Raw genomic sequence first — 26,900 nt, forward strand, 5'->3', positions numbered from 1 at the left:
CAAAAGCAACTTATGGAAGAAAGAGTTTATTTTGGCCTACGGTTCCAGAGGGATATCAGTCCACCATGGTGGGGAGGCATGGCAGTGAGCTGAGAGCTCTTGGCTCCAAACTCAAGCATAAAGTACAGAGCAAACTAAGAGCAGGGCCAGGGTACTGGATCTCAGATCCCATCCCTGGTGATGTACTTCCAGCAAAGATGCACCACCTAAACTTCCTCAAATAGCACCACCTACTGAGAACCAAGTATTCAAAGCCCCTACCTAGCCAATGGGAGCTGCTTCTCATTCAGACCACCACATTATGAGCAATGAGGAATGTGAGCAACTCCCCATCAGCAGGGGGGGGGGGAATATGTCCCCAGAATGGGGGAGGTCCCCAGAGTGGGGGAGAAAAAGAGACCACAAGCTGAGCATCAGAATTTGTCTCTCTCTGCTTCCTGCTTCCAGACACAATGTATCCAGTGCTTTCACACACAATGTATCCAGTGCTTTCCGCTACAGAGCTTTTTCCCAGCATGGTGGGCTACATCCCTTCTCAAACCATAAGCAAAAATAAAGCCTCCCACCTTAAGCAGTGTCTTAGTTTGTGTTTTACAGCTATAAGCAACACTATGACCAAGGCAACTCTTATAAAGGACATTTAATTAGAGCTAGCTTACAGGTTCAGAGGTTCAGTCCATTATCATGAAGGCAGGAAGCATGGCAGCATCTAGGCAGACTTGGCGCTGGAGGCGCTGTCTACTCAGAGCTGTTCTACATCTTGTTCTACATCTTGTTCCAAAGGCAAACAGAAGACTGCTGTCTTCCCGGTTGCTAGGAGGAGGGTCTCATTGCCCACCACCACAGTGACATACTTCCTCCAACAAGGCCACACCTCCTAATAATGCCACGCCCTGGGCCAAGCGTATTCAAACCACCACAAGCAGTTTCTTGTCCATATTTATTCACAATGAGAAAAATAACTGACAGTGAGCCCCTTGGCTTCCTAGCCAAATTTTTTCATTTCATTGATATGTACATTGAAGACTAAGGAAAGGAAGGAACCTGCCCACTTCTCAGAAGTTGAGCCAGGTTCAGAGATAAGGGGTCCTGTCCTGTCCACTTGAACCCCAGCTCCTGACTGCTCCCACCCCCAAGTTTATCCCAGAATGCTAACTTGCCTGGTCTTCTCACTTATCCTGGAAGCAGGGGCTGCCAGGGAAAGCCTGCTGAACAGTAAATAAAGAAACCAGGGTGGGAGAGGAAGGCTCAGTAACCATAAATCTCTTTAGAATTTTAAAAGGAGCTGGGGAATATTGACACGAATTAAATCCAATAAAACATTCATTTAATTAAACTTTAAATGATCCAAATATTTGCTGTTTGGTTAATATTTGTGTAGCTGACAGGAGCAGAATTACGATGGTTTTGCGGGTACTTGCGCATTCTAATTTTGCACGAGTTTTTCCTGCACAAAGTCTATGTCTTCATACATACAAATGATGAGGACCTCAACCGACAAAGATGCATCCATCACCCAGCCACTGAGCCAAGAGGGTCACAGAAGGTTCCCACTGCCCTGACCCCAAGATGTTTGCCTTGTTTGTATTTGGTCCTATGTTCTAGGCTCTACCAGACCTTTTGTGGAAGTTGGGGCCCTGGGGGTCCCAAAAAGAAGGGGATTCTAGAGTTCTTGTTGGAGCCCTATCCTACATGAAAGTCAGTACTGGCCGTCCAGAGCTCTAACCCATCAGAGCTCTAATCTGATAGTTCTAACCATCAGATTGCCTGCCTCTCATCCTCTGCTTTGCACTGCCTCACTTAAGATTCCCAGGCCCCTCCTTATCTTGGAAGGCCTCACAGAAGCCTCAAGGATGTCCACTATACTCACAAGAGTCCACAGAGGTCTAAACAGAGGGGCACCACTGTGTGCTAGTTACCTAGGGATGTGATGCAGGCATCTGGGGAAATCACAGCAGAGAAGTGGAGCTCGAGGGACCAGGAGAAGCCTTGTCTCCTGCAAACTCTGTAATGATCGCTTGGCCCATCTTTCTAGTCTTGATGGAGGTTGATGCAGAGAGTGGTGATCTCTTTAGTGCCTAGCCTCACTTCTTCTCCTGAGGCACTGAGAAAGATACAACTGAAAATCCCTCCATTGGTAAGCCTGGCTCATGCCTACCATTCCACACAGTCCATAGGCATGGATGTTCCGGGTATAAACAGAGAGCTTCTGTGTGCAGCTTCGTCCCAGCCGCCCTCCAGGCTGGCTTCCAGGGAAGAAGCCTGGCCTCTCTCCTGCTCCCCCTAGTTCTAACCAGAGGGACCTCCAGGCTACAAAGGTCAGCCCTGCCCCCATCCAAGCCAAGGCTCCCACAACTCTAGGCCACTAGCACATCTTCAGGCTTTGATCCAGCTCACAGGATGTTGGGAGCAGACTGCTATAGGAGTGTGCAGTATCTTTCAAAGTCCCTCAGGATCCCTTCCTCTATATACCTGGGAGACTTCTTACTCCCATAGTTCCCCGGGGCAAAAGCACCATTGCCTCCATCTTCTTGCTCCCAGAGCACAGTGGCCATCCAATGAGGAAGAGCTCCTTTCTCCAGCTGAGAACCCTGGCACCTGAGCCCCAAGGACCCCAGAGCTCAGTAGGATCTGCACAATAGTTCCATCAGATTTTCATTCTCATTCATTCTCTCTCTCTCTCTCTCTCTCTCTCTCTCTCTCTCTCTCTCTCTCTCTCTCTGTGTGTGTGTGTGTGTGTGTGTGTGTGTGTGTGTGTGTCTGCCTATCTGTCTGTGTCTATCTGTCTCTCTCTGTATGTGTCTGTCTGCCTGTCTGTCTGTGTCTGTCTGTCTCTCTCTCTGTATGTGTCTGTCTGTCTCTGTGTGTCTATCTGTGTCTCTCTGTATGTCTGTCTCTATCTGTCTCTCTGTCTCTCTCTGCCTCTTTGTCTGCCTATCTCTGTGTGTCTGTCTGTCTCTCTATCTGTCTCTCTCTGTGTGTCTGTCTGTCTGTCTCTGTGTGTGTCTCTCTGTATCTCTCTGTGTCTCTCTGTGTCTCTCTCCTTTCTTCCTTTCCTCCTTTTCTCTCTTCCTTTTTTCTCTCTCCCTCTTTCTCTCCCCCCTCTCTCTTCCCTCTCTCTCCCTCTCTCCTTCTCTCCTGCCTCCTTCCCTCCCTTCCTCACCCCTTCCTATCACACCCTCCTCCCCATCCTCCAAGTCTGCAAAGCCAGGTTCTTGGTCTTGCCGCACAGTCTGCACCCTCTCTTTCCCTACCCTGAGCAGTAACACTCATGGCCTGGAGGTGGGAGGGCAACAGGCAGACCGTGATTTAAGAGGAAACTTGAAATGCACTGCTATAATGTTTGTAAAATATTATGCCGCCTGCGTCCGCATCCATCACCTGGTGCTTATCTCTCCTCGCACTGGCTCCTTCACTCCAGTCACATTTTTCCTCGGAGTGACCGCCCCTCCCCGCCGGCCCCTCGGCTCTTGAGCTCCTTTATTTTCATTTTCTCTGTTGTTCACCCATCCATCCAACACACGCCGAGGGAACGCCTTGTGTACAGCTTGATTGTCTTTGCAGGCCCAGGGCAGGGCTGCTAAGTGGCAAGGAAGGGATGTAGCTGCTGCAGATCTGACGTGAGGCACCTGCTTGCAACTCACACACTTCAATGCTAAGCCTGCGCCTCTTTTCTGTCCTGCTCCCTTCCCCCAAATCCTGGCAAGAGAGCATGCTGCCCAGATGCACAGCCCAAGGTGCTGCCACTCCAGCTCCTGGCTCCCAGCATCCCACAGAGCTCAGTTCCCAGTTTATGCTTTGTTTCCAACACTTTGAAGGATATATCCGTCAGGGGATGTATGTACCGATACAACGGCATAGCGAGATAGCATAGCACCTTACAGTTTTGCCAGCACTTTAGACTGTATACAGACACACATACCCATCCCGGAGCCAACCTGCCTCCCTGGCTCCTGAGAGGACATAGAGAAAGAGCAGGGGACACCTGTTAGATTCCCTCCACCTTAGCCTAGTCCCGTGTTTGCACTGAGCAGCCTGGATTCGATTAATTTTTCATAAATCCTAAGAGTTTCAGAAAGCCTGAGGGGGTGGAAATATTTTGCATCCTTCTATGTTTGCCTAAAGAGTGACCAGTCTCCATGCCAGTTAGCAAGCAAAAATGACAAGGATTCATAATTTGACCTGCCTGAAGTACACTGAGAAAAATAAATAAATAAATAAATACATACATACATGCATAATGAAAGGCCCCAGTGCATCGTCACAGAACAGAAATCCAAATCCAAGCTCAGTGAATCTTCAGACAGAAACAGACTTTCAAAGGTCAGCCAGTTCGTTCTCCAGACCTCAGACAGCGCAACCTTTAAAGCTACCCCCAGATGGACGACATACCTGTCGGCTCACCAACAGACCTTGACCGTACCTAGCAGGTTCCAACTTCATTAAGCCAGAGCCCTCCAGGCAGCATACCCCACAACTGGCTGTGTGATTTCTCTGCTGGGTGTACCTTATGGGCCCTGGCAACCGGTGTTTTCAAGTCCACTCACGCACCCGTGGCCCAGATGTTCCAGGTTCCTGACTGGCTTTGACACATGGGACCTTTCTGATATTAGACATCATTGTAACTGATCACCCAGCGAGGATGTCTATCAGTGTATTTAGCTGGCACATTATAAACCATTTCTGGGGGACCCAAAGCTTCCTTTGGCCCTGCCCTTGAGTGAATCCATAACTGCTTACCTAGAGTTGGGATTTGACCTCTGTGTCTGCCTCTGACCACTCTCTCCTGTCCTTCTACAGAGGTGATTCAGCTGAGCCTCGCCCCTGAGGACAAGGTCAGTGTGACCACCGTGACCGTGGGCCTGAGCACAGTGCTGACCTGTGCTATTCGTGGAGACCTGAGGCCACCAATCATCTGGAAACGCAATGGGCTCACTCTGAGCTTCCTAGGCCTGGAAGACATCAATGTAAGTATGTATGTCCGAGTATGTCCTGGGGATGCCAACGTGTGGGGCACCATGTGGCAGTAGTGGCAGAGGGCTTTCTTTTAATAGGTCCATACTCAGCCTGAGAGCTTTAGAGTCCCTGAATGAAAAGGATGCGATGAATGACAGTTACCATCCCGATGATAGTCATATGTAGTCACAGGGGATATTGACTGGGAGGCACATGGCCCGGGCCCTGTTTTACCAAAGGCCCTAAGCCTGGTATCTGGAGAGGAATATTCTGTGTGAGCGCACTCTCATCCCTCACAGGAATGGGTCATAAGCTGCCAGAGAGCACAGCCAGGCAGAAGGCTTCAGAGCCAGAGAGAGATGTAGTTACAAGGAGGGGACTCCGTCTCTCTACTAGATGGGCAGAAGGGTGGTCCCTATAGAAGGCAAAAGTGAGCAGGGTGACTGGCTGAAGGGAAGGTATGTGACAGATGAGGTGGGAGGTGACAAGTGAGGCCAGAGGAAGCTTGCTTTGAGGATCTTCGTGGGGTAAGTACATGCAGATTCAAAGACCTTCAAGCTACCTCTCTTCCCCAGACAGACATGTAGGTTATTCAGTCACGAGTAGCCCTGGCTTAGCATGGAACCAATCACAGTGTCCAAAGGCATTTACAAACTGATGCCAACTGTGAGAGCTTCTGTACATATAAACCCATACACCCAACATTCACACACATGCACACATATACACATACCACACACAGGCACACAGAGACATACACACATCACTACATGACACACACAAAACCCATACATCATGCACACATACACCATACACACAACACAACAAAACACAACACAACACAGCACAGAACACACCATACATACTCACATACACATTCCTCATCAGAAGAGAGCAGGTGGGTGAGTTCACATGGTGTGACCAATAGGAATACTTCTGCACCCTGAAGAACCAGTGCTTTGTGATTTTGAGGAATCCCTGGGCCTGCTGGTCCCTGGTAAATGTATCTCTAAGAAAGCAACCTGGGAAGCCCATCCCTTGAACTGAACTTCAAGAAGGTGTGGTCTAATATATCAAATGGTCTAGCTTTGGCAGAGGGTTGATGTGGCGACCCAGACATCAGCAATGCTACCCATGTTGGGGAGATGCTGGGGTAGCTGTGGGTCTTGGGCTAAAATAAGAGGAGTACAGTTTTCAAGCAGAGGAGACTGCCCTGGTCTTCTTGACTCAAGACAGAACAGTGGGTCCACAATAGGATGCTTGTGTCAGAAAAGGAAGATTCACGGGATGAATGGTCAGATCTATAAGGAAGTAGAATGGGGGTGGGGAAGAGAGGGACCTGACCTGAACCATGTGACCACAAAAGAGGCTGATCTGAGCTCATGAGATGGTTTGCCATCGCTGCCATTGAGTCTGTCTCATGGCAGAGTAAGCCTCCTGTCCCTGGGGACATGCAAACACAAGCAGAGACTGTGGTCAACAGTGCAGCCAGCCTCAAGATGTCAGCTAACCCCATGATCTGAAGATCCTTCAGTGCTGAGTCTATCATGGTGTAAGAGGTCCAGCCCAAAGAATAGGTGCCATTAGAGTGGAGAGTCAAGACTCTGGGCCCCTCTGGGTAAAACCTGCAGCTCGTAGGAGAAACAGCTAGAAAAGGGTGACCACTCTGGAGTTTCTAAGCTGGCAGATCCGGCTAAGGAATGTCCTCAACCATCTTGTCACACCAGGCAGGGTTATTTCCCTGAGGTTTCCCCTATGTGATGAGGACAGCCAGTATCCTCTCTCCTCCATCTCTGAGTGTCGGTGAAGCACTGCCCTGGTGGGTGCCTGGTAGACACTCAATGAGTAGAATCCTTGATCCCTTCATCCTCTGGATCCAAGATGGCCAGGCTTTTCCTGAGATCATAGCAAGAAAATTCAGTGTCGTGTGTGTGTGTGTGTGTGTGTGTGTGTGTGTGTGTGTGTGTGTGTGTGTGTGTGTGTTGAATATGTGAGCTTGTGTATACAGCACCTCTCATAATTAGCATCCATTCACAAATGACTTTGGCCGCTGTGACTGTCTCCTCCTCGCTAAGCCGGGGCCACTGGTGACTGACTAACCTCCCGAGCGTTGCTTGGTGCTCTATTTAAACACATCAGAAATAAAAGCAGAGGCAAACGCTCCTTAGTGCACTTGCCATCAGTTAATTAAATTACTCAAACATGCCTCCAGCACCAACTCGATTGCATTTCTCCTTTTCAAATCAGGTTAGCAATTTGGATAATTGTGGGTGCAACCAGAGATTAATGGTCCCTCGTTACCTCCCCAGAAACACTTGCTCATGGTTGAGTTGGTAGCCTGCAAACAGGCGGCACCTGCTCCACGGGGGTCCTCACTACATGCAAGTGCACTCACACAATGCCCACAGTGGTTGTCTCCTCTACATCAGGGAGAGGGGAGCACCACCTACTAATGAAGAACGTAGGCTGTGGGCTCAAAGGGACCTAGGTTTGAGTCTCAGCTTATCACTTAATTGAGTGGCCTTGCAAAGGGCCCCTGACCTTTGTAAGTCTCAGGGTTCCTCATCTGTGATATGGAGCTAAATGAGAGATGGTACGTCCCTTATAGATTTACAGAGACGAGATGCATGGAATGTTCTCAGCAGAGACAACTCTATGAACATCATTATCACCTTCATTTTCATTATTCATTATTATTAATAATAACATTATTAATATTAAGTTGACCATGTGTGGGAAACACCCAGATCAGTACCTGATACCCAGAAGGGTTTGCAGCAGCCTCTCCCTCCCTCTCAGGAAAGGAAGGAGGGGACCAAAGTCAGGCCAAAGGGAGCAACAGCCAGATCCTTAGAAGGCCTGGGGCATTTATGAAACAAGAGTTGGCCAGGGGAGAACAGCCAGCGAGGACCAAAGACTCTAAGGTTCTCAGGGTTTTCAGAGCCTCTCAGCCATCTATCTCAGCATTCACTGCCCCCGCCACTGTGAATGCTGAAATACAACCAACAGAGTTGTGATTCATGCCTGGTACCCAACATGGCTTCCAACCAAGGGAGCGGATCAGCCTTCCAAACCCAACGCAGAGAGATTAGAAGACACAAAAAGGTGTGGGGCTCCTTCCTTTGTCATTTGTATGAGACATCTTGATTGGCAAGAAAATATTAATCACTTTTCCACTACTCTCTTAATGAGACGCTTTCATGGGCAACAAAATATTAATTTGTCTTGTCTTATCTGTTAAGGATTCTGTTAATGAATTCAGTCACAGAGCTATTAGAGAATGCCATCCTAATGACACATGTAATTAAACTTTTCTGACTTGCAAACATCAAAGATGCCTTGCGCATCAGAATAATATTTGATCAGAAAGTCAATGCTCCTCTCTAGCCCGGAGGCGAGCGATGAGCCGCCTGTGTTCTGCAGAGAGCACCACACCCTGCCTGCCAGTCATCATTTTAACATTGATTTGCTTACAAAGTGCCAGTGAGCCGCAAAAGCCCCGTGCTGGGGCCCAGAGCAGAGCAAAGATGCTGTCCCCGGCACACTGGAAGGGCCAGGACTTCTATGAACACCTGTTGGAAGGACTGCAGAAAGGAACGGCCCTGAATGGAGCTTCCTGCAACCAGGAAAAGCAAGAGAGAGTAGTAGAAAGGGCCCCAGCTGTGGAGAGACCCCCACAAGGCCTGGAATGTTAATGTTAGCAGCCTTAATGTTAGCTCCCCATAGACTCAGGGGAGCTACTGGGTTTTGGCCACAGAGTAATGTGACCAAATGCAGCCGTTTCACAGGACCAGAGACTTTCCAACCTAAACTTGAACGTGTCTCTAAGTAGAGTCCCAGGTAACATGGGCCTCTCTAAGTTCACCCAGGACACATTCCGAGTGGCTACCGTGATTCTCCTCCATGTGGCTACGGCTCCATTGATAGGACTTTCACCTTGTCAGAAAGTCCAACCTGGACCCTTCAGGGCCTCTGCTGAAGTACTGCCCACACCAGTACCTCATATGTATATAGCTTCACCCCAAGCAGCTTATAAGAGCAGACAACCCTAAAAGAAGGCGTGCCACACCCTGAAGAAGCAGCAGGCCAGAGTGCCAGCTACAGCAGCCCTTGCAAGAGGTTCCCAGGTTACAGTGTGCCTCCCTCTCGAAGGGGAAGTGATGGTTTCCGCTCCAACCCAAGGTCCCTGGAGCCAGTGACATTTGGCCTGCACTTGAGTTACTTCCAGATCACCTATTGGTTTCTTTACTGAAATAGCTATCTTTCTCCTGTCTCAGATCTGGCCCCGAGCTCCACTCACCTCAACCCTCAGGGACCTACGGCTACTGTCACTGACCCAGAAGCTGTCTTCTGCAGTCAGGCTGCCCCCAGAGAGTGTGTTCACACTAACTGTCCGGGAGAGGAAGAAGAGGAGACCTTGATCCCCACACCCACTCCCACATCCACCCCCACCACCAGCCCATGCCATGATGCCCCCACAGGCTATCCCACTGTGAACATCAGAAGCCTGCAGCCAGAGCTTCCTATCTCTGTTCTATCCAAGTGACCCAGAAACTCTATGTCACTCATATAATGCCAGTAACAGGTGTCTCCCAGCAGCCAGAGCCCATGATAGCATATTCATCCTGGAGGGAGTTGCTGTGCCCAGACATAAGGATATCTTAGGGAACAGAAAGATGTCTACCATTTTAGCGTCCCATTAGAAAGTGGGGAGGTTGAGCCCTGCAGGGTCTGCCAATCCTGAGGGCCACACAGCTCAGTGATAAAGAAGCCACTTTGGACTCTGGGATGTGTGTCTAAGTGTGTGTGTGTGTGTGTGTGTATCCCGCCATTTTGATTTTTTGCCTAGATCACAAGAACCATGTCTCACCCTTCCCTGGCTAGTTTGTCCTGCACCCTCCCATCTCCTCAAGCCCAGAGCCAGGCTTTGGGGCTAAGCCCGGTCCATGTCAAAGGCAGCTAGCTGTATATGTTACCCCCTAGTCCCATGCTGGGCATCCGGAGGCAGGGGGTTGGATGCTGCCTCACTGTCTGCACAAAGCAAGCATACAAACCCACTCTGGACCACAGTCTTCTGGTTCTCTAAGCACTCCAGTCTGAGTGAGGGACGCCCTGAACCCAGACTGTGTGTCATTGCCTGAATAGGGTCATGTGTCCTTTACCCCATGACTTCTTCATTCTCCCTGTCACCCAAAGGGTCATGGCACCTGCCCAATGAGGGGACAGAACAGGGACAGGGCATCCCTAAAGCTGCAGATGGTACCAGATCAGCAGAATCACTGAGTGTTGGTGCTATTTTTCCTATGGACTCCCAGCTGCTCCTGCCTTGTGGTAGCAAGTACCGGACTGGTCTCTTCGCAGCATCTGCATCCCTCCTCAGTACTGCATAAGGTGGGAGGGGTTAAAACACTCAGAGGAGCTTCCTGGGGGCCTGTAGCCAGTCTGCCACCCAGTGGCACTCTTTGGGTTTAGTAATAGGACATAATACTTAGTGTCTGGCATTGCCATGCCCTGGGGCTGCCTCTGGCTGCCCCCCTCCCAACCTGCTTAAGGTCCTGAGGTCCGCCAGCTGCATCCATTAGGCTGTGAGGTCAGATATGAGGCTCTGACTTATTAGCTACTTCCCTCTGGCCCCAGTGAGGACATTCCCGGGAGGAAAAAAAAGTCTAAGTGTGTGTGTGTGTGTGTGTGTGTGTGTGTGTGTGTGTGTGTATCTAAGGACCAAACCCAGGACCTTGTGCATGCTTAGCAAGTACTGTACCACTGAACTACATTCCCTGTCTCTCTTAGATTCTTCTCTTTAAAAAAGAAAAAAAGTGAGGAGAGGGGCGATATGGGATAGCAAGGTGCCTCAGTGGGTAAAGACAGGGGCTTGCTGCCAAGCATGGTGAATCATTGCAACCACGTGCTAGGCGGAGATAACCAAGACTCTCAAGTTATCCTCTGCCCTTCACACCTGCACTCACCTATGTGCACACCAACACACACACACTGTGGTACACACACCTGCATCCATGCATATGCCTGTGTTACAGTGTACAGGCCTGCATACACACAGCTGACTGTGCTACAGTGCACACACCCGCATACACATATACTTGCTGTGAAATAAATAAATGTCTTTTAAAGATTTTAAAGACTTATCACACGCTCAGTATATTTCAAATAACGTAAAAGATCCAGTCTTTATTCAGTTGTTAGGTTGGAGGTTTCTGTGGGTTTTTTTTTCCTTCTTCTTTTCTTTTTCTTTTATTTTAACTGAAGCTCACTATTTGGGGCTTTCAACTGTTGGCAGGCAGAGTCAGTGATAAAAGCAACGACACAAAGCCCACTAGAAGCAAGTATCTGTGCCATTGTTTGAAGAGTCTGTTAAAAGGTTCCCGTTCCCCCATGGCTAAACTGTGTAAAACTGAGAACAAATATTTCTAATGAGGCATGTGCTTGCTCTCTCCAAATGTTTCTTTGGAAGTGAGTTATTTAAAAAAGAAAAAAGACCAAAAAGAAAATGATTTAGGAACTCATGACTCATTTCATTTTTATTGTCTTTGTATGAAGCAGTCATGAATGCACTGTGGCGTGATGCGAGGCGTTTGATTAGCATGGAGAGCTGTTTGCCACACGGCAGACAGTAGCTGTCATTCTGCATTAAGATCATCTCATTAAACTCCTGGGTACATTTTGTTTTAAACTCTTGGAAAACAGTGCTTGAAGGCAGGGCCAGTTCTTTCCAGCTTGGGTCACAGACCCTGGTGGCATCTAAACCTCCTGCCTTGTTTGATCTTTGGGTAGATTCACACTATTGGTGTGTTGTCCAGATTGATCCATGGGCTGGGGATGTGGGTTGGTGGATGGACTGCTTGTCTTGTTATGCACAAACGCTGGGTTCCATCCCCAGCACTCCGTAAACAGGGTGTGGTAACCGTAGCTCATAGGCAATAGAGGCAGGAAGATAAGAAGTTGAAAGTCTTCTGTTTGCAAGTCAGAAGCCAGCCTGTGCCATGTGAGACCTCTTGTATTAAAAAGAGAAGAAAAGGGGTAGTTATGGAAGCCAGGTTTCAGGTCTGCGGTGTGCCAACTTGTGGACATGTGGGTCGACTGTCCCGAGTGCCTCCTCTGGCATTGGATCCCTGGGTACAGTCCTCCAGTTCACCTGTTCCTCTCTCTCAGTGCTGCCTTCAGTACCTGACTAGACCCTCCATGCAGAGCCCATGGACTCCCCACAGACTCACTGCCCAGCCAGTGGAGGAGGCTGATCAGTGTCCTCCTTGGCCACTGCAGGTTGGAGCCAAAGGATGCTCTCCAGAGCCTGCAGCCCCAGGACCACACCAGAACAGCTGCCTGCCTTGCCCTGTGCCCCACCCAGAGTACCTTCAGTGTTGTCTCATTATTACTTTGTGTTGACTTTGTCCACTGCCCATGCTGCAGCCCTCGTCTAGATACACAGCTCTCCTATCTGCCCAAGGCTGTAAGGGAACTTTCTGGGAGAAGCACATGTTCAGTTTGGAGAGGGTTTGCTTGTTGTAAATTAGGCGATCCTATAGCTCAGGTAGCTAAGAATACCCTTGAACATCTGATCTTCCTGCCTCCTTCCACCTCCTGATTACTGGGATGACCAGCGTATACCACTACCCTTGGTTTGTGAAATGGAAGGGGTCAAATCCAGGGCTTCATGGATGCTAGGCGAGCATTCACCAACTTAGTGAGACCCTCCCCCTGACATTTTCAGTTTGCAAAGATATTATTACTAACTCTTTTTCCAAATGGGTTGTACTGGTTTATAACCCCTTCCAACAGTGTGTAAGAGTTTTTAGTACCAGGTCAAGGAGGGACTATCCTGATCAAAAATCTCTTAGTCCCTACAAAAAAAAAAAAAAATGTAATTAAAAAAAAGTTATCTTGGAATGTTCTAATGACAGTAGTTGGCTATCATGGAACAGGTTGGAATCAGAGGCTATTACCCCATTAAGCCTTCCTAACCTGGGGACTTGTGACCCAAGTGCACTTGGAGGAGGAATACCTTGCTGTCATGCACATTGTGATACCCAAGTCCCTTCACATTCCTTGTACACTCTGACAATTAGCCACAGATCCAAAGCCTCACTTAGGGGCTCAGGTACCTGGTCATAGGGCCCAACAGCTGCCAGTTATACCTCATGGCACTCCAACCAGAGGAGTATTGTCTGTTCTCTGAGAATAAGCAAGCTCAGAGCAACATCTCTGAGGAGCCTCCAGTGGCAGGGACATAGGCACATGTATACACCCAGATGTTCACATGTGTCCCCTGTTTATGGCTTTCCAGAACCCAGGAAACTGGGCCAGAACCTCCTGTGTGAGTTTTATACCAAGTTAAGGTGACACAGACACGCATGCACATACACTACTAAAACCAGTCCTAACTCTGGGGTTCCTAAACCAGCCTCAGGGTCAGTGATTTGCGAGAAGGAGTCACAGAACCCACTGGAAGCTGGAAGCCTCCAAGGTGACAGTTTCCAGCATGGAAAATACAGGAGTAAATCTGTCAGGAGAGGTCATCAGGAGAATCCAGAGAGTTTCAAGCAAGCTGCCTCCTGAGGCCCTTCCCAGTGAAGCCCCAGATGAGCTGTTTTCTATCATCAGTATACACTAGTGTGGCCAGTCCTTGGCGTCCAGAGATCTTTCTGGAGCCTCATCATAATCTGCCCTGGAGATGACTTTGGTTTAGCCTGCAACCCCTCAGGAAGCAAGATAGTCCCCACTTGGCCTGAAGATCCCACATAAACAAAGATTCCTAAGAACACTCTAGGGACTTAGGTGCCATCTTTCTACAGAGGAGAGCAAGAGTTAGCAGTTTCTTTGAGTGGTGGAAAATCTTTTTTTTTTAATTAGGTAATTTCCTCAATTACATTTCCAATGCTATCCAAAAAGTCCCCAATACACTCCCCCCCCAGTCCCCCACCCACCCACCCCCACCCCTTGGCCCTGGTATTCCCCTGTACTGGGGCATATAAAGTTGGCAAGTCCAATGGGCCTCTCTTTCCAGTAATGGCCTACTAGGCCATCTTTTGATACAAATGCAGCTAGAGACAAGAGCTCTGGGGTACTGGTTAGTTCATAATAATGATCCACCTATGGGGTTGCAGTTCCCTTTAGCTCCTTGGGTACTTTCTCTAGCTCCTCCATTGGGGGCCCTGTGATCCATCCAATAGCTGACTGTGAGCATCCACTTCTGTGTTTGCTAGGCCCCGGCATTGTCTCACAAGAGACAGCTATATCTGGGTCCTTTCAGCAAAATCTTGCTAGTGTATGCAATGGTGTCAGCGTTTGGAAGCTGATTATGGGATGGATCCCTGGATATGGCAGTCTTTAGATGGTCCATCCTTTCTTCACAGCTCCAAACTTTATCTCTGTAACTCTTTCCATGGGTGTTTTGTTCCCAATTCCAAGAAGGGGCACAGTGTCCACACTTTGGTCTTCGTTCTTCTTGAGTTTCATGCGTTTAACAAATTGTATCTTATATCTTGGGAATCCTAAGTTTTTGGGCTAATATCCACTTATCAGTGAGTACATATTGTGTGAGTTCCTTTGTGAATATGTTACCTCACTCAGAATGATGCCCTCCAGATCCATCCATTTGCCTAGGAATTTCATAAATTCATTCCTTTTAATAGCTGAGTAGTACTCCATTGTGTAAATGTACCACATTTTCTGTATCCATTCCTCTGTTGAGGGGCATCTGGGTTCTTTCCAGCTTCTGGCTATTATAAATAGGGCTGCTATGAACATAGTGGAGCATGTGTCCTTCTTACCGGTTGGAACATCTTCTGGATATACGCCCAGGAGAGGTATTGCTGGATCCTCTGGTAGTACTATGTCCAATTTTCTGAGGAACCGCCAGACTGATTTCCAGAGTGGTTGTACCAGCTTGCAATCCCAGAGTGGTGGAAAATCTTGATGGCCTTCCTTCCAGGCATATACCATAAGGAACAGCATGCTAAGGTGCACGCCTCCCTCCTGTCAGCTGTCATACCAGAGTTCGTTATGGGGCATGACTCCTTCCTCAGCTCACCAAGGACAACACAGTGATGGAGAAATATGAGATACCTACCTTCTTTGAGCTCATAGTCAAGGGGCGAGTCGTCACTCAAGCCACCCGGTGACCACACATACCCCGAGGTCTTAAAGAAGCTGGGAGTTTTCCTTCCAGAAGGAGGTGCCTTCTACATACCTCTGATCCCCTTTCCTGGTCTTGAACCTGAAATGGGCAGGACAACCCAAGCCTGGGAGCCTGGGGTGCCTACAACTGCATAGTTACCCTCTTCAGTCTTCAGTGGCCACCCAGAATGTTGTTGCAAGATCCTTTAAACAGATCTTGAGCAAGAGGACAGATTTGGCAGGTCTCTGTAGAGTGTCAGCTCTACTCTTGGAGGAACTGGGAGAAATAAGACAACATAGGCAACCCCAACATAAGTGACCAGCTCTAGAGAACTGGTAGGTTGGTGAGTGTGTGTGTGTGTGTGTGTGTGTGTGTGTGTGTGTGTGTGTGTAGGAGAGAGGATAACTTGCAGGAGTTGATTTTTTCCTTCCACCATATAGGTCCCAGGGATCCAACTCAGATCATCAGGTGTGGTTAAGTGCCTTTAACTACTGATGATGAACCCACCCCTTGAACTTGAACTTTTGATCCTGTCTATAATCCCAGTGCCATGCCAGGATTATAGATATACAATACTATGCCCTGTTCATGCAGTGCTAGGGCTCGAGCTCAGGGCTTTTTCATGTTCAAAACATGTGTTTGTAGGGATGCTGTATGTTTATACCAATGCATGCATGGGAACTCCATTTGGTCTGGACACTAAATATGTGATTCTTATGTCTCTGAGTATTGGCTACCACACATCACTCACAGTGGAGAACATATTGACTAGCAAGATACAAGATGAGTGATGTTTTAGGAGCTAGAATCAAGCCAATGTGGAATCAGACAACCCTGCTTATACCCTCTTCCCCGAAGAGAGCCAGGGGTTCTCTTTGGGTTTGTATGTTTAGTAGTGTTTTGTCTTTATGTATATGTATGCACTGTGTGCATGTCTGGTACCCAGGAGGCCAGAAGAGAGTGTCAGATCTCCTGGAGCTGGAGTTAGAGATGGTGGTGAGCTATTATGTGGGTCTTGAACCTGGATCCTCTGGAAGAGCAGCCAGTGCTTTTAACCACTGAGTCATCTCTCCAGCCCCCTCAGTGACACTTCTTGGAAGAGCAGGGTTGGGAAGTTCTGAGTAAATGTCTCCAAGCTGAGCTTCAGCTTGTAACTTTGACAGTATGGTTAAGCTAAACTTTAGTGTCACCCTGGAGTCCTCGTGTTTAGTGCTGAGTCACCAGATACTCAGCCTTGGTGGCTCATTGTGGCATTACTTATTCCTGACTCTAGTGTGTCACTATGGAAGCATCCCCCACCTCCTCTCTGCTTAACTACTGTTTAATACCGAAGTCTCATCTAATTACTTTCTCTAATAAGGGCAAATACTTAGAAAATCGCTTTTTAATAGACAAACATCATGTCTTTAAGTAAAATTGTCTCTTCCCCCAAAAATGGATGTGCACCCATACAAAGAATAGTCTAATCTGGCATCTGTTTATTTCTGGAAGGAACTTTGATTTTGCTAATACATTTCTATGTATCAGAGGAAGAAAGCTATCCATAAAAAAACAATTACAGAGGTGCAATGAAGCATTGATAGCAGTATTCAGACACATCTCAGGAAGCGTTCAGAAGAGGAAAGATTGCAGGCTTAGTTTTATGTAGCTTCTTATAAATCAATGTTTAAAGTAATTCTCTCACATCCAATGAGGTAATTTGATTTCTGCAGCCAGTATTCATATCCAGAAAACAATATGCATTCCGTTCTGTAATTATATGATGTCTATTGTTTTAGCCTAGAGAGATTATTTTATTTATTACAGAGGCGGGCTCTCCCTGAGCTGACACCACAGGCGACAATGTGCTCTGTACTTAACAAAAGAGCTGTGAAGCATCTGGCCAGCTCTCTGGTTCCCTCCAGGCTGGTACACTGGCTCACTACTCCAGGAGTATGCTCCTCTTACAGGAAACAAGGACTTGTGCTTGAGAGGCAAGAAAAGCAGGCAGAGGCTAAAGACCCTTTCAGGGGTGCACAGTCAACAGTCTGGGGTTCTGCACAGGGATTTCTATCTGCTGCTGCCCTGAGACAAACCTCCAGTCTATCCTAGAAGGATAAGCCCTGACCTGGAGGATGTAGAAGAACTGAGTCCCTCAGAGGGCTACACCACAGAGAAGGGTTAGGCAGGACATGGGAACAGGATTATACGGGAAGATGGCTCAGTCAGTAAAGTGTCTAAGGTTGATGAGGACCTAAGTTCAACCCCTGGAGCCCATGGGTGAAGCCCATGGGTGAAGCCACATGAGGAGTGTATGTTTGTCATCCCAGCGCTGGGAAGGAAGAGGCAGAAGGATCCTGGGGTTCCCTGCCCAGCTAGCACAGCCACATCAGCAAGCTGCAAGCCAATGCAGAGATCCTTAGGTGCTGCCCTGTGTGGACCTCTTGCCCCTATATGTATCTGCATGTACACAAATGTACATATGCACGAATACTTAGGACCAATCCAGTTGTCATTCTACCACCCACTTTGTTGTGACCGATCCCACGTTTTGACCTTGCGCAGCTAATCAACAATCAGATATGTAGGCCAGAGTGGGACACCCAGACTTCCCTCCCAGAAAGCCAGAATGCGACTGTAATAAACACCACAGAATGTGAACTGCTGGCTTCAGCTCTGGGGACACAGCAGGGACCACAGAGTCTGTAAGTGTCCCCTCCTCCTTGTGCAGCTTGAGTGGGTTTCACAGGTGGCAAACATAGTAACAAGGCATTGTGATGCAGAGAAGACAAGAAGGGGTTGGAGTGGCAGTCGGGTGAGAGGTGAGCGCCCTTGGAGGAGATAGAGATAAGTGACAGCCTTGGAAGGACGGAGAGGACAGGGACTGCAAGTGGAAGACTCCAGTCATCCTGTAAAGGATGGGCAGGCACCTAAGACAAGGGCAGAGTGGGAAGCGATGGGAGGGCCAAGGCAGCATTGTCACTGTCCTCCAGGCTAGGTGAGGATGTGTGCCCTCTGGCATTTGCTTGAAAAAAAACCTGTTCTGTGGGAAGCCATGTGGGTGAGCACACTGCAGGGAAGACAGGTAGGGGGGGTCTCTGCTCCACAGATGAGACCAAGGTGGCTGGGTGTAGGGTGTCACGATAGAGGCTGTAAGAGAGAGCAGGTGTTTTCAAATAGATCCTACAGACTACCCCATGGGACTGGGTGTCTGTATGTTTGGGCATTTTCCCAGAAGATAAAACTAGGTGATATAAATTTAAGATGTTCAAGTCCTTCATATAAAATGGGACAGCATTTGCAGACCTATACATACCCGCCCCTGAACCATCCCTACATAATGTGTGTGGTGTGGCATGCTGGAGAGGCTAGCTCAACAGTTAATGTGTTATACTCTTCAGGGAATGTTGACAAGTCTGGACAGGCAGCATTTTTTCCTGACTATTTTCTCTGCTAACTATCTCTACATATAGAACACTGGCAATCGAGCATGGTGGGGAGCTAGCACACATATCAGATCCTGACTTGAGGAACCTCTTAAATTCTGTGTGCTGACGTTAATGGGGTACCACTCTCAGGTGATCCCTGGGAGTTTGACTTTAGACAGCCACCTCACCTAGACACCTTCTAAGCCTCCAAAATGCTGTGACATGGGTAACTAGTAACCCTGACAAAGTGGGGACATAGGAAGGGACCACTGGAGCCTAAGGTTACCCTCAAGGACTCTAATGAGACTGTGACAAGGAGGGTCAAGAAAAACTCAAATGGGTGTGGTGGCGCATGCCTTTAATCCCAGCACTCGGGAGGCAGAGGCAGGCGGATTTCTGAGTTTGAGGCCAGTCTGGTCTACAGAGTGAGTTTCAGGACAGCCAAGGCTACACAGAGAAGAAACCCTGTCTAGAAAAACAAAAAAAGAAAGAAAGAAAGAAAGAAAGAAAGAAAGAAAGAAAGAAAGAAAGAAAGAAAGAGAGAGAGAGAGAGAGAGAAAGAGAGAGAGAGNAGAAGAGAGGAAGAAGAGAGGAAGGGAGGAAGAAAGAAAGAAAGAAAGAAAGAAAGAAAGAAAGAAAGAAAGAAAGAAAGAAAGAAAGAAAGAAAGAAGGAAGGAAGGAAGGAAGGAAGGAAGGAAGGAAGGAAGGAAGGAAGGAAGGAAGGAAGGAAGAGACTCAAATAACCCTGCACTAGACCCAGCAAGCGGCTCTGGCTCTGAGCCTTAGGGTGGAGTCTGCCTGCATCTGACCATGTGGAGCTCTGAGTTTTTCTCCCCACTGCTCCCCCTAATGATGAGCTACACGTGCCCTAACACACACACACACACACACACACACACACACACACACACGTGGAAGGGGCTGCACCCGGCCTCCCAGCAATACACTTATATTCTGATTCAGGAAACAGACAGAAATCTGTCATCTCAGTATTGATCAGCCTTTAGTTCTTCATCAGCAACTCAGGGGTGAGCCCTTAGGGCTGTTGTGACACAGGATAAGTCAGCTATCTGCTGTGTTCTTTATGGCCGAGACTTCTGCGGAATGGTAAGAATGGGCTCTTTTAAGCAAAGTGATGTTTCACAGTCAGGGTACAGGGTTCCAGAAGCCTCCAAGATGAGAGCACGGTGAGCCTTTTTTTTTTTTACTAATTTGGAAAGCAGGAGCTATGTTCACTATCAACCTTCCTGTCACTATTTTGTGCCTTTCTCTCATCCCTCATTGAGTTAAGTTAGCCCAAAAGCATCTTTTTTCTCTTTCTCTCTCTCCTTTGAAATATGAGTTCTTATATCCCAGACTGGCCTTGAATGTGCAATGTAGCTGAGGATGGCCTTAAACTCCTCTTCATACCTCTCTGAGACTCTGGGTCACTTCCTATGGAAACCATGGGAATGGCTGGCGCTCTCTCTCTCCCTGGCTCTCGCTCTTGTTCTCACTCTGTGTGTGAGTGTGTGTGTGTGTGTGTGTATGTGTGTGTGTATGTGCGTGTGTGTGTGTGTGTGTGTGTATGTGTGTGTGTATGTGCGCGCACGCAAGTGCCTACCTGCCTGTCTGTCTATCTCTGTCTCATCCTGCCTTGCTCTCTCACCCTGCCTTGTTTTGGTTTGATTTGTTCGATGTCCCTATCAGTCTGTCTCTCTTCCCTTGGGTGATTCTGACCCCATAAGTTACCCATATGCACTTGGGATCTGGATGGAATTGAACCCTGGTTAAGCAAACTGGAGTCCGTAGATGCCGCCAAACACGCCACACTCATTCATATGCATGTCTTCTCGGCTATTATCATGTTATCATGGCAGAGTCAAGGGTTGACAGAAACCAGAAGACTGGGGAGGCTGACATAGTTCCTACCTAGCCCTTTAAGAAGGTTTGTCAGCCCTTGCTCTCAACAAGGTCCTCCCTCCAGAATCAAGCCTTGTACCAGGTGAGCAAGATTCCTGTGAAACAAGCCAGCATCTCCAGGACCTAAAGGGAGTTGGAGGTGGAAGATGTCACGGAGGTGACAAAGGAGGAGGTGCCAGGGAGGGGGGTGTCTTTCCTGGAAAACTAACTCACCGGCTGTCCAGTCTGCTCCACAGAGAAGTGAATCATGATTCTTTTGCCCCACAGGACTTTGGCGAGGATGGTTCCCTGTACATCACCAAGGTGACCACAGTCCACATGGGCAACTACACCTGCCACGCCTTGGGCCATGAGCAGCTGGTCCAGACCCACGTCCTGCAGGTGAATGGTTAGTAAATGGCTCCATGCATGTTGTCCCCTCCAAGCACCCTCCATGCCTCTCCGAGCAAACCTCATGCTCTCTTGCATTTTGTCTTGTTAAAGGCATACGTAGCCCATCTGCTGTGATGAAGGGAAAGGCTTAGAAAGTACTGGGTCTGGTTTACCCAAGGCTTCCTCCGGTGAAATGAATCCAAGTGCTGGGGGAGGGGACTTAGGGATGAGTGAGTCACACAGCCAAGTTGCCCTGGGCTTCTCTGAGGCCCCAGTGGCCACTGTGAAGTGTGGAGCCTGCATGGACTACAGGCAACATGATCCCTTGATCTCTGGATCTAGGGATTGCAGAACCTGCGTCCAAGCCACCAATGCTCTTACAGGTGACGTGACACCACGTCACTGTGCATCTAAGGGGCATTACTCCTTTCAGCAGCCCTTCTCCCACAGGGCCCCTTGAGCCTCCTCCTCTCAGGCTGTCAGAGAAGATTGGCAGGTTTGGAACTTCAAACTCACTCAGGTTCCAGTGTTGCCAGCCATCTTAAAAGCTGGAAAGAACTAACCTCTCTTCACTACCCCTACCCCCACCAAGCAGTTCTCCAAGCCAGAGTCTATGAACCTGATGCATTTGTATCTGGCCCTGAAATAAGCACTGTACATAGACTCTCAAGCAGACAGCCTGCCACTTGCCTGGGGCCACATAACTGACTGCGTTCTGGAGTTAGAGCCTACCTCTATGACACACTGCTGGTCATCTCAGCCTGGCCCCACCCACCATCAAAATAAGCCTCATTTTCCTATCCTGGACCATCAGGGCAATTAACCTTGTCCCATGAAGCCCAGCTGTTGCCCAGAGGGCCTGGAGCAGGCTCTGGGGCATCAGGGAAGAGTGAGGTGTTTTCAACTCTGACCCCAAATCCTCAATGACAGCAGGTGTTTGGGACATCTCTCAGCAGAGAGTGAATGAGGTGTCAAGAATGATGACATCCTGAGATTCACCTTCACTGACTTCAAGGATTCAGGGTGAGCAGCAAGCCATCTGGGGAGGCTGGGCATCTTCAGCTTGCTCTCTTTACCCTGATGGTCCTCAGAACCATGCCCTAATTGTTGAGAGATTCGAGAGTTCTCTCCTAGCTAAAGGAAGGGCCATTGACACAGTCGGGAGAATATGCTGGGAGCTAGGCACTTTGTGATTCACTTCCTACTTCATTGTATGGCCTGCTGGATGACTCCTGGGCTGGTCCTGTAGGGTGTTATAGTTCCTGGCACTCCGGAAGGCAGTTGATATAGCACTCAATGCCCTCAACGCCTGAAGTAGACCCTGTTATTGTCCCCAAGGAATACATGATAATGGCCTGCTGACCCCAGAAAAAGGCAGGAAGTTTATAAAATACTACAAAGGTTAAAGTTATATCAGACTTGGAAGGAACCAAGTGGAATCTATATGGAAAGACAAGGAAGATAGGATGGGCTAAAAGCTATAATTAAAGTGGGAACATTTACTGAATATCTACTGTGTGCCATTCCTATCTTACAAGACAAGGACACTGGGACTCTGAGAACTGGGTGACTTGCCCTTACCTCACACCCACACAGATGGTAGCTACAAACAAACTTGATAATACCCTGGGCCAATGACTACTGGGATGCTATGGTACTGCTCTTCGATAATCTGGATGTAGAGTATAGAGTAAGCATTTGTGGGACTCTGGACTACATAGCCTGAGGAAACAGAGGGCAAGAGCTCTGCATCCTATGTCTCCAAGCCTAGTGCACATAGCTAGGTGTCACCCAGCTCCCCAGAGGGCTCAGTGACTCCTAATGTTGCATAGTTTCCAGGAAGGAGGACTGGGTCACTAAAGGAATCTTCCAGAAGTAGGGGACAAAGATCTTTGTGGGCTATGGCTTGGCATTTATAGTGGTTTGAATGTGTTTATCCCAGAGAATGGCACTATCTGGAGGAGATGTGGCCTTGTTGGAGTAGGTGTATCACAGTGGTCATGGGCTTTAAGATCCTCATCCTAGCTGCCAGGAAGCCAATCTTCTCCTGGCTTCCTTTGGATGAAGATATAGAACTCTCAGCACCTCCAGCCCCACATCTGCCTCGATGCTGCCATGCTCCCTCCTTGATGATAATCAACTCTAACTTCTGAACCTGTAAGCCAGCCACAGTGCAGTGTTGTCCTTTATAAGAGTTGCCTTGGTCATAGTGTCTATTCACAGCAGTAAAACCCAAACCAAGACAGAAATTGGTACCAGGGACTGGGTGTCGCTGTGATAGACCTAACTATGCTTTTGTTTAGAAGAATGTGGATTTGGGGACTTTAGATTTGGAAGCAGTGGAATGCTTTTAGGGGGCTTAATGGACTATCCTAGTAGAATATGGAAGACTTTGTTGCTGAGGGTGATTTGAACAGTGGAAGCCTGGCTCTGGAGGTTTCAGAGGAGAAGAATTTTAATATGTGGCTGAGAGTCTGTTCCGTTATATTTTAGTGAAGACTGTGGCTGTTTTTTGCCCTTGTCCGAAGAGTCTACCTGAGGCTAAAGAAAAGAGATTTATATTCATTGTATTGACAAAGGAAGTCTCAAAAAAGCCCAACAAAGACTGTTCTCTGGTTAAGTCTCATGAAGAGCATTTTGAACAAGTGTAGCAAGTTTAGAAAGGAAAAACATAAAATGTATAGTTCAAATAATAAAGGGACACGAGAAAGTGAAATGGAACTGAATCCTATGTCCAAAGAGATAAACAGATTAAGGGGTGGTGACTTTGTGACAAGATCCCACCCAGCTAAGCTTATTATTTCTATGTTTGTTGTTGAACAAGGAACAGTTCTATCATATTGAGTGTTATTATTACTTGGTTATTGTTTTCACTTGGATATTTAATCTGGAATGAACTACAATTCAGATATGAAAGACACAGATCTTTTGATCCAGATCTTGAGAAACAGTGGCCATGAAAAGCTTAGGCTCAGGCATGGTGGTACACACATGTAATCCCAGGAGACAAACCAAGCAGATCTCTGAGGTCAAGGCAAGCCTGGGACAGAGCACGTTCTAGGTGAAAAAAAACTTAAGTCCAGCCGTGGTACTACATGCCTTTAATCCCAGCATTCAGGAGACAGAGCCATGTAAATCTCTGAGTTCAGGATCAATCTACAGAGCAAATTCCAGGACAGCCAAGCTTAGGCAGTAAGGGAGGTGAAAACAGAAAGCTAGTAATAGAATAAGGGGGTGGGGTGGGGTGGCATGTTCCAGACCTAGCAAGCAGAAAACTCAGCAGCTTCAGCCATGTGGCTCTGGCTTTAGAGTCAAGAATATATGGGACTACTGGGACAATTGATGCTGGTTAGCTGGAGCTAAGAAATTATCAGTGATTACGGAGACCAGCATTATTGAGGTGATACCTTCTGGGAAGTGTTTTCTGAGATCACAAAGAAGCTGTGTTCCAAAGATAGCCAAGGGTGTACCTCATGCTGCAGCTGTGCTTGGTAATGTATAAGAGTCACCCAGGTGGTACTGGTTTTGAAGGCATGAAGGCATCATGAAGAGCAGCTGAGGCTTGACACTGTGAGAGGCCATGGAAGTTCATTGGTGAAGGTACAGCCTTAGTTGCAGTTGATGGCCAGGCCTGAAGGGGTCATGCAGAAAAGTGGAGGTTTGGCACCATGAAGAGAGCCTATGAAAGACTATTGGTAAAGCCTAGTTGCAGAAGAAGACCCCAGAGTATTTGAGATGCCCATACCATGACCATGGGATAATCACCAAGAACAGTTGCAGCAGTAGAGTGGAGTTAACCAGAACCTAGAGTACTACAGAGGGCAGAACTGGAGAAGTCACCTAAGCCCTTGGAAGAGCCCAGATCAGGTGTGGATCCCAGACATTGAAACAAGAAGCTGTGAAGTTAAAGTTGCCTTGGAGAGCCAAAGATGTTAAAGATGCCAGAGTCATGGGATACCTGCTGAGGGAAGCTGCTAACAGGGAATAGAACCAGCCCCGGGGGAAAAAAAGTTTGTTGAAGTCAACAAAAATAAAAAAGGAGTTGGAGATCAGAAGACCGCTTTGACATCAGACATTGAGATGCAGAGTTTGGAGTTTGCCCAGCTGGTTTCTGTCTTGCTTTGAGAGTTACAGTTAAGTGATTAGATACATCACAGAAGAGACTTTGAACTTTGGACTTTTTAACATTGTTGAGACTGCTGTAGACTATGGAAACTTTTGAAGTTAAACTAAATGTATTTTGCATTATGCTATATTTAGGTATAGCCCCCATAGACTCATAAGTTTGAACAAGCCTATGGAGGCCAGGGAGTGGGATGTAGTGGTTGGAATATGTTTGGCCCAGGGAGTGGCACTATTTGGAGGTGTGGCCTTGTTGGAAGAGGTATGGCCTTGTTGGAGTAGGTGTGTCACTATGGGAGTGGGCTTTAAGACCCTCATCCTCACTGCCTGGAAGCTAGCCTTCTAGCAGCCTTCAGATGAAGATGTAGAACTCTCAGCAACTCCTGCACCATGCATGCCTGGATGCTGCCATGCTCCCACCTTGATGATAATGGATTTAACCTCTGAACCTGTAAGCCAGCCCCAATTAAATGTTGTCCTTTATAAGAGTTGCCTTGGTCATGGTATCTGACAGCAGTAAAACCCTAACTAAGACAGTGCTGAAGAAGGGAACCCCTGTGCAGGACACTAGAAGGCTAGGAGGGTCCTGGTGGTTCTCAGAGCTCTCTGACTTGCTTAAGAGTCTTCTGAAGAAGGAGAGGATATGGGTAGTCACATTGGCCTGTCATTTTCTTTTTTCTTTTTTTTTTTTTTAAGATTTATTTATTATATCTAAGTACACTGTAGCTGTCTTCAGACACTCCAGAAGAGGGCGCCAGATCTCGTTGCGGATGGTTGTGAGCCACCATGTGGTTGCTGGGATTTGAACTCTGGACCTTCGGAAGAGCAGTTGGGTGCTCTTACCCACTGAGCCATCTCACCAGCCCCGGCCTGTCATTTTCACCATCTCCCCCTCCCCCAGTCAAGGGTATGAAAGATGGCCCTGGGCAGCTAGGGTGGAGCTTGGTACAACTCCCCAGCTGTGCCGTTGGAGGTCTGGTTTGATCCCTTCCAGGTCTGGCAGTAAGTTGCTTTGGAAATATACAGGATACAGGACAGGCAGACTTGGGGGAGACTTGGATTTATCTTAAGCCACATTTAGTCATAGAGACATTAATGATCAAAGCTAGAGGCCACTTGCAGGACCTCCAGTACATTCATTATACAGATGGGAAAATGGAGGTCCAGAGAAAATTACCCCACCCAAAACCAGGTTGCATCCCACTAGAGCCACACTGCTCTCAAGCTGTTTGGTAACAGAGATCCCATACACAGAGTGGGCTACCACCACCTTCTGGGATCCTCCCATTTCTGTGGCAGCCTAACCTAGCTGCATAAAGGAACCCTTCCAGAAAGCTATACACAAATTATTAGTATAACTTCCCTATAGCCCAGGCTTCCAGAAAGGAGGCCCCCAAACTGACATGATTTATAACTTCCTGCAAAGTCCCTGCATTGCTTTCATGGGAAGGAGCGAGAACTTTAGACATCGATGATTAATCCATTAAATTAAAAATACCTTCGACCTCCCCACAGTTCAGACAAGTAGTGATTCATCCCCCAAACACAATAATCATCTTCAAATCTGCTTATTACTCCAGCTTGGTACTTTGGTGACTTCTTACTTAAGAACATGTTTATGCCGCCTAAACCTTGGCAACGAGAGACTTTTTCCAAAGAAAATGGCCTTGGTGCTATGGATACAAATGGAGCGTGGGTAGGTTTGTGGGTGTGGGTGTGTACACCTGTGTTTGGAAGCCAGAGGTCAACTTTGGGGTCATTCCTGTGAAGACACCCACCTTATTATTTTTGAGACACAGTCTCTCACTGGCCTGGAGCTTACCAACCAGCCTAGGCAAGCTGGATTGCTGGATGGGTGAATGGGTGGATGGTTAGATGGATGGATGGGTGGATGGATGGATGGATGGATGGGTGGATGGGTGGATGGGTGGATGGGTGGATGGGTGGATGGATGGATGGATGGGTGGATGGATGGATGGATGGATGGGTGGATGGATGGGTGGATGGGT

At 47.9% G+C, this 26,900-nt stretch overlaps 1 protein-coding gene across 2 annotated transcripts in view; it reads left to right on the forward strand.

Moving 5' to 3' along the window:
- The window catches only part of Fstl4 (follistatin like 4), a 466,097-nt gene that overhangs the window by 407,123 nt on the left and 32,074 nt on the right, over positions 1-26,900 (forward strand). For both annotated transcript variants that reach the window (XM_029483851.1, XM_021176957.2), the window contains exons 7-8: positions 4,801-4,967; positions 20,665-20,785. In XM_029483851.1, the coding sequence (XP_029339711.1) occupies positions 4,801-4,967; positions 20,665-20,785 (288 nt within the window). The remainder of the gene's footprint in view (positions 1-4,800; positions 4,968-20,664; positions 20,786-26,900) is intronic.

Source organism: Mus caroli, chromosome 11, assembly GCF_900094665.2.
Source record: "Mus caroli chromosome 11, CAROLI_EIJ_v1.1, whole genome shotgun sequence".
Lineage (NCBI taxonomy): Eukaryota > Metazoa > Chordata > Mammalia > Rodentia > Muridae > Mus > Mus caroli.